The 9,055-nt window shown below is 42.3% G+C and overlaps 1 protein-coding gene across 1 annotated transcript in view; it reads left to right on the top strand.

Moving 5' to 3' along the window:
* Positions 1-7,658: 7,658 nt before the first annotated feature.
* Positions 7,659-9,055, top strand: part of c33h14orf180 (chromosome 33 C14orf180 homolog) — a 24,004-nt gene continuing 22,607 nt past the window's right edge. Inside the window, exon 1 of the mRNA XM_029730127.1 lies at positions 7,659-8,216. Coding sequence (XP_029585987.1) covers positions 8,064-8,216 — 153 coding nt within the window. The 5' untranslated portion in view covers positions 7,659-8,063. The remainder of the gene's footprint in view (positions 8,217-9,055) is intronic.

Here is a 9,055-nt window from a genome sequence, read left to right as displayed (position 1 = left end):
CCACTTCAATCAGTGTAGATGAATGGGAGGAGACAGGTTAAAAAATCATTTTTAAGCCTTGAGACAATTGAGACATGGATTGTGTAAGTGTGCCATTCAGAGGGGGAATGGGCAAGACAAAATATTGAAGTGCCTTTGAATGGGGTATGGTAGTAGGTGCCAAGCGCACCAATTTGAGTGTGTCAAACTGCAACGCTGCTGGGTTTTTCACACTCAGCAGTTTCCCGTGTGTATCCTGAAGTGGTAACCCAGATCTAAACACAATCAGACAACAAAGCGACTTCTGTGCGTCTAAACCAGTCTTTTCAATGCGATCTTCGCATTCTGATAACAGAAGTCACATGTAAGTGTCAAGCTTAGACACGACTGGTTCACCACCCAAAGAACATCCAGCCAACTTGACACAACTGTGGGAAGCACTGGACAGTGTCTACTGATCACACTGATGTATTTGTCCAGGAACCTTGCAAGACAGGCAATCAATATTCCATTTACAGGTAGATTCCCATTATAGGGCAGTTGAACAGTTGAACATAAATTAAAGACCCTCATACTAGATGTTGTATTCAGATCAACACCTTAAAGACCCTCATACTAGATGTTGTATTCAGATCAACACCTTAAAGACCCTCATACTAGATGTTGTATTCAGATCAACACCTTAAAGACCCTCATACTAGATGTTGTATTCAGATCAACACCTTAAAGACCCTCATACTAGATGTTGTATTCAGATCACCACCTTAAAGATCCTCATACTAGATGTTGTATTCAGATCAACACCTTAAAGACCCTCATACTAGATGTTGTATTCAGATCAACACCTTAAAGACCCTCATACTAGATGTTGTATTCAGATCAACACCTTAAAGACCCTCATACTAGATGTTGTATTCAGATCAACACCTTAAAGACCCTCATACTAGATGTTGTATTCAGATCAACACCTTAAAGACCCTCATACTAGATGTTGTATTCAGATAAACACCTTAAAGACCCTCATACTAGATGTTGTATTCAGATCAACACCTTAAAGACCCTCATACTAGATGTTGTATTCAGATCAACACCTTAAAGACCCTCATACTAGATGTTGTATTCAGATCACCACCTTAAAGATCCTCATACTAGATGTTGTATTCAGATCAACACCTTAAAGACCCTCATACTAGATGTTGTATTCAGATCAACACCTTAAAGACCCTCATACTAGATGTTGTATTCAGATCAACACCTTAAAGACCCTCATACTAGATGTTGTATTCAGATCAACACCTTAAAGATCCTCATACTAGATGTTGTATTCAGATCAACACCTTATATATCCTCTTACTAGATGTTGTATTCAGATCAACACCTTAAAGATCCTCATACTAGATGTTGTATTCAGATCAACACCTTAAAGACCCTCATACTAGATGTGGTATTCAGATCAACACCTTAAAGACACTCATACTAGATGTTGTATTCAGATCAACACCTTAAAGACCCTCATACTAGATGTTGTATTCAGATCAACACCTTAAAGACCCTCATACTAGATGTTGTATTCAGATCAACACCTTAAAGACCCTCATACTAGATGTTGTATTCAGATCAACACCTTAAAGATCCTCATACTAGATATTGTATTCAGATCAACACCTTATATATCCTCTTACTAGATGTTGTATTCAGATCAACACCTTAAAGATCCTCATACTAGATGTTGTATTCAGATCAACACCTTAAAGACCCTCATACTAGATGTGGTATTCAGATCAACACCTTAAAGACACTCATACTAGATGTTGTATTCAGATCAACACCTTAAAGACCCTCATACTAGATGTTGTATTCAGATCAACACCTTAAAGACCCTCATACTAGATGTTGTATAAAGGTATCAACACTTTCTTTTCACCTTTATTTAACTAGGCAGTTAATATGGTCATCAAAACAAGTTTCACCATATGTATAAAATAGGGCCTGGGACACCGGAAGACTTAGAAATCAAAAGCACAGCATTTAAAATTACCATTATACTGCATAAAATATATTAACAAAATAGTATGAGACAACACAGATATGTGAATGTAAAGACTTTATTTTTTCTCTCTTCATTATAAGCCCATGCAGTCAACAAGGAGTGGTCACCCCAGGGACATTGGAAAAGGCATCTGGCGTCTTTATTGTAAAATGGAGCCGTGGCCATTTCAATCAAGAGTGATATTGCCAAACCAACCTCTCAAAACGTGACTAGAATTACAGTATAAATGAGGTTGCAATAATACGATTAATTCTTTAGGCTTGCAGCTTTCTCTTTTGCTATGATCCTGCTGTAACCTTATCAGAGGACAATGGCATGTAGTCACCTAGAATCACTTTGAACCTTTTCTGTGGGATAAATACAGTAGGGTCTTGTTGTTCTGATACATGGAATGTTAATGGTAGGTGAAAGCATGTAATGCTGGTTGTTTCCCATGGCATGGCTTTGAGCATGTTGTTAACATAGAGAGAGGAACATCTAAGCCCTCATCAGATCAGGCAGGTGTCTTTACAGATTGGTCAGACTCTAATTAGAAGATGGACCCTGTTCTGTTTGAATTTGGACACAATGGCCTCAACATTGAGAGTCCGAGAGCTGCTCTCCATTTCCATCACATCAAAGGCTCCTGCTCTGCCAGCTTACTGAATCGTACCGCATGGCGCTCCTTCCATCAGTCTGACCTGCCCATGCAGCTTTAATGCTCTCTGATCCTTCTGTGACTTGGCATTCACAGCCATTAAAATCCCATCCTGTGCAGTAAGCTGGATCAGAGGTAAATGGAGACTGACTCTGGCCATTTGGTCTGTGGTTTCCCCATTAATTTGGTTCCCGAGTCACCGTGGCTGTCTGCAGGGCTCTGCCGTCATAGAAGAGGACAGGCCATGTCTGGACGTCAGGACTCATTCATATTCAACTAGATAAAGGATGGGCAACTTTGATGGGAGTGGGGGCTCACAAAATCTGAACTCATGAGGAGTCGCAATGGCTCGTGGGTCTGCGCACTGACACCCATACCCACACATGGCAAAATAATGGAAACACTTGGGTAAATGAGGGAAACAAAGTATATTGAAAGCAGGAGCTTCTACACAGGTGTGGTTCCTGAGTTAATGAAGCAATTAACATCCCAGAATGCTTAGGGTCATGTACAAAAATGCTGGGCAGGACATTATTTTGGCTACCATGGCTATGCCCCCATCCCCAGGGCAAGAGTGCCTAAATGGTTTGATGAGCATGAAAACAAAGTAAACCATATGCCATGGCCGTCTATCACCAGATCTCAACCAAATTGAACACTTATGGGAGATTCTGGAGCGGCGCCGGAGACATTTTCCACCACCATCAACAAAACATAAAAGGATGGAATTTCTCGTGGAATAATGGTGTCGCATCCCTCCAATAGAGTTCAGACACTTGTCGAATATATGCATCTTTGAAGCTGTTGTGGCATATGGTGAGCCTATTAAGACACTTTATGTTGGTGTTTTTATTTGGGCAATTACCTGTAGATCCACACGTTGTCCATATCATGCAGAATTGTCATCTCATTGTTACTTAGGGAGCTCATTCTATAATACAGACGTGGGTGATTTCTGTCCCAGGTAGTTGTAAAAATCTGGTAACTTTCCCCCAAATTCCCTGGTTTTCCAGAAAACCTGGTTGGAATATTTACAGAATCATGAGGGAATAAGCAGGAAATCTGGAATCCTCCAACCAGGATTTCTGCAAAACCTGGGGATTTTAGGAAAGTGACTGGATTTTTGCAATCCTACTCCCATGGGACTGAACTGTGTGCACCTTTTTATTCCTGCCTAGCGCAAACATCTCATTAAACTAATCATGGTCTTAAATTTAGACCAAAATTAGTTGAGTGAAGTGTTCAGAGAGTGCTGGAACAAAAACCTGTACACTCCTGTTTAAAAAAACTGCGACTTTCATGACTACAACTGTCTAAATACAGCTCCAATTTTCTTTTGCTAATCCATGCAGGTTTGTCATTTGATTTAAAAGCAGTGGAGATAGATGCCTGGTGGAGATAGATGCCTGGTGGAGATAGATGTAACCATATGCCAAGGCAGGGCATTTCCTCGTATCCAGGTTAAGGCCTGCTACCAGCAGGAACATGGAGCACCCCATGTCAGTGTTAGTAAGTCATAACGGCACATCACTTACAGTTGAGGCGAGCACAGGGTCAAGCTGCAGTGCAGCGCCTCTGGATGGAGAGCGTGTTGTGCTGTTAATGGCCTTGCTCAACATACAAAATGTTAAGCCAATATGAACAATGCAATTTTTCCTGAAAACACATACTTAGAGACTGATGTTTTCAATGTATTGGTTATTCCAAAAGGCAGAAAAGTCACTATAATCCATAATGAATTCGACCTGAATTGTGCTTCACCTTTCCAGTATCCCAAAAGGCCTCCTCTGGTTCACAGTAGGTGCACTACTGTACTGGCTGTGCGTAGCACACAAAGCAGTAGAGAATGTCGGCAGGCAGTGCTAGCAGGTGAAATGTTGGAAATGGAATATGGAGAGGTACTTCATTTTTGGAAAGGGTGAAGCGTTGACCCTCCCAATTCCCATAAAGGCCTTCTCGTTCCGTTTCAACACTGGTCCCCGTCTGCTCCAGCAACAGCACGCGTTCTCCTCAGTCGCCTCCGGCTCTGCAGCCTCGCTGCTCCCAGCTCACATCGGTCGCGTGCTGCTTCTGGCATTCACCTTAAATAAAGCACAGGCGCAAACAACTCCCAGGTCCCAATCAGTGACCCGTCAATGAATTACTCCTATGATCAACAGGAAGAATTACCAGGGGCAAAAGAGGTGCGCACCTTATATTCACCAGGTGAATTAGGTTCTGGGCATATAATGCAATGTATTGGGGAAGCTTCTAATAGATACATAGTCACCTCCATGACATACCTTTTATCACCAAAGCCGTGTTAGCATTTACTGCTCATGTTGCTGAACAACCCTTTTCTTAGTGCCAATGAAGTAAATGTGCAATTCAAACACAATATTCAGTTCATAAGCATTGACTGTAATACCTCTGCTGAGCAACAACAGCATGCTCCTTTCTAGTGATCTTGAGTGAAAAACATGAATAACAATGTACCTACTTAGTCAGTAACTTAGCTAACTAATGACACATTGTGTACATATACAAGCCTATTCTTTATTAGCCAAATTGCACCAAAACAACAGCCTCTGCTACTTTTTCAGTTACCAATTCATCAATAGTTACAAACTTGTTTGGCAAAAAGTGTTCAATAGTCAGTAGCAGGTCATTAAACTGTAGGTTGCACATATTGTTTTTATTTTCTAAAATCATTAGCTAGCTACATTGATGACCTAAGCTAATGGTGGAAGTTAACTCTTCCTGAGCAGTTTCAATTTAGCTAGGCTCATCCAACAGGCTTGTGCTGCACTGAAACAGAGACAATACCAGACCAGACAGCCTGACCCTGATCCTATTGCATTTAAGCTAGCCAACTACCTAATGGCCTTTTTATAATCTTTATAGATAATATAAATATATTTGTTTTCCCCTCGCACCTAGAGCTGCCTAATATAGCAAACCAGTACGGTAGCTAGGATGCATGCAAAGTGTGACATTAGTTGCTATATGGGTGACATTAGTTGTTATATGGGTGACATAAGACAGATGTTCTTTACCATTCAGCCATCCGATTTGCCAGCAACGTTCCTTATAGGACACATCACTGCACTCTATACTCTTTTGTAAACTGATCTTCTCGGTATACCCGTCGCAAGACCCACTGATTGATGCTTATTTATTAAAAAAAAAAAAAAAAAACTTAGACCCCACTCCCTCCTATCTGAGATATCTACTGTAGCCCTCATTCTCCACATACAACACCCGTTCTGCCAGTCACATTCTGTTAAAGTTCCCCAAAGCACACACACATCCCTGGGTCGCTCCTCTTTTCAGTTCACTGCAGTTATTGACTGGAACGAGCTGCAAAAAACACTCAAACTGGACAGTTTTATCTCAATCTCTTCATTCAAAGACTCAACCATGGACACTCTTATTGACAGTTGTGGCTGCTTCGCGTGATGTATTGTCGTCTCTACTTTCTTGCCCGTTGTGCTGTTGTCTGTGTCCAATAATGTCTGTACCATGTTGTGTTGCTGCCATGCTATGTTGTGTGTTGTCATGTGTTGCTGCCATGCTATGGTGTTGTCTTAGGTCTCTCTTTATGTAGTGTTGTCTCTTTTGTCGTGATGTGTTTTGTCCTATATTTGTATTTTATTTTTTTAATCCCAGCCACAGGAGTCATTTTGCCTTTTGTAGGCCGTCATTTTAAATAAGAATTTGTTCTTAACTGACTTGCCTAGTTAAATAAAGGCACAAAAAAAAATGAGTGAGATGAACACACAAGTGCATTCCGAGAGAGCGCAGGCAAGTATACCGTGAGCAGGGAGATGCTGAGCTCAACACTTAATTTATTGCGCTCAATTCCACTTTCTGGGAAAGCAAAAAAACATTCTGAGCTCTTTACTCTCTCTTTTAGCTCATCAACATGATCGTCTCCGTCCTAAATATATTTTATCTGAACTCTCAACTCTCCACCCGTGCTAATTTTTTTGTGTGCAATTTTATAACACATTTCATGCAATTTTACTCATTTTGCCATGGGGTGGAGAGCAGAGGAGGCTGGTGGGAGGAGCTATAGGAGGACAGGCTCATTGCAATGGCTGGAATGGAATACATGGAACAGTATCAAACACATCACATATGCAAACCACTTGTTTGACTCTGTTCCATTTTTTCCATTCCAGCCATAACAATGAGCCCATCCTCCTATAGCTCCCACCACCAGCCTCCTCTGGGAGATAGACATTTTTGCAGTTTTAAAGCTAATTTCCTGCATTTATACACATTTTGCCATGACTTATGCCATGGAAATATGACATCTGAGTGAGAGTGACTAACAAAATCAATGTCACACCCTCTCCCTGGGCACAGATTGTCGCTGGTTTAATGTTGAAGGAAGAGCAAACATCTGAAGCAGGCGGGCCGGTGTATAAATAAATATTAGTTGTCCTTGTGTAACAGTGTAGGTTCCGTCCCTCTCTTCGCCCCAACCCGGGCTCACTTGTTTGAACAGTGGAGCGCTCTCTGTCTACACATACAGCAGGTGTTACTAATGACTCTTTGTTTACACTTGCTGTTTGTCACGCATTACGAAACACATGAGTGTATGGAGACCATAATGGGGTCCATGTGCTTATGTTACTCACAGGAAAACATGAAGACACACTGCATTTTTAGTCAAGCACTTGTTTATCTGTGTAAGGCCATTGCTCATTTTCACAGGCTTCTCATTTATAAACCATAAGTAAAGCATTAAGATTTCTTGATTTAATTCCTCCCTCCCCCCAAGACATGCACAACATTGCTGTACCAGTGCACTAGACAAATTAGGTCAGAGCGTATCCTGAAATTAAATCAAATGCACAAATCGAATACGTTAAACGTGCTGTATTTCCAGTGGTGAAACCTTGCAGAAGCATAAAGCCCTGCAATTTGATTTCATAAGGAGAGCCAACCACAGTGATAGAACCAGAGTGCTCAGGGAGAGAGCCACAGTGCTCAGTCGACAGTTCCGTTACCTACATGCTGAGACTGTTCACACACGCTTGCTGGACTACTGTTCGCAAGTAGAGCAGTGATTGGACCAGGGCTCTGCCAGTCAGTGAACAAATCCCCTCTGACTTCCTCTCCTCCTTTCCTGATGCAGCATGGGCTGAGAGGGAGGGGAGTTGATCTGTCTTCTCTCAGCCTGCCTCAGCTCAGCTCGCCACCTGCCCTTGAGTTACTGTGAATAGACAAGACAGAGAGGAAGTCGTTCTGTAGTCTGGCTCTTGTAAACCATATCTCTGCTGTGTTTTTATCCCTGGGCTGTTTAGATTTTTTCCCCTCTCTGCTCTGGGGGTGTGGTGGTGTGGAGCGTTTGTCCCTGGCTGGCGGAGCTCCGATGGGAGGCAGCGCTGCCTCTGTCTGGGACTGGGGATGCTGAACGGGGGAAGGGAGGGCCTGTTTCAACTGGGACAGCAGCTCCAGCAACAGGGGGAGTACCAGGCCGCCCTCCACTGCTTCCTTAGCTCTCTGCTGGGGTTAAGGCACGTGCAGAGCTTCACCTCGCTGCCCAACTGCCTGCACCAGGTGAGCCAACGACCTAATGGCCGGACGATCACTCACTCTCACACCCATATGTATACATACACCCGCAAACATACACACGCATACTGTAGACAAATGTTTGCACACACAAACGTCCAGTCTACAGGCACATGCATACACTTGTGGTGTACACAAACATGAGCACACAGACACAAAACCCATTCACCACAATACTGATACCATACATACAGTACTGACACTGTGTTTGCCTGTTACTCATACATTAGCATATAATATAAACACACAAGCCACACACTACACATACCAATACAACCTTGCCATCACCAATACCAATGTCAAACGTCATGTTGCCACTCACAGCACAGGATCAGTATTTTTCCTGTTGACAGTGCATGTTGCAAGGTGAAGACAGGGAGTCTGTCTGTCTCAGGACAGACAGAAAAATGTAAAATGGCCCTTTTCAATGTCAGTAATATGCCGTATTGCAAACCTGTGAGTATGTTAGCTACTGTACCTCAATATGAGGTTGGAAGTGGTCCATGTATAGTGCATAACATAATAATGTATGTCAGTAGCCTATTACCAGAAACTCCACTGTATCTGATGGATGCAAATAGCATCCGATTACTGGGACTCATTTCATGTGCATGCTTGTCTCCCAGGATAGAATATTGTTGTTTTGATCCAGTTTTGTTGAACCAGGGCCACAGTAACAGATTACATACTAAAGGCCCCTGGATAACAATATGTATCAAGTGACCCAAAGAAAATGTCTTACATTTACAAATGTAGCCCCTTACCCAATATCCCAGGAATGTGGCATGATGTTGAACAGACCAACGGCGAGAGAGAGAGAGAGA

Source organism: Salmo trutta, chromosome 33 (assembly GCF_901001165.1).
Source record: "Salmo trutta chromosome 33, fSalTru1.1, whole genome shotgun sequence".
NCBI classification, from domain to species: Eukaryota; Metazoa; Chordata; class Actinopteri; order Salmoniformes; family Salmonidae; genus Salmo; species Salmo trutta.
This window is presented reverse-complemented; position numbering and strand designations above follow the sequence as displayed.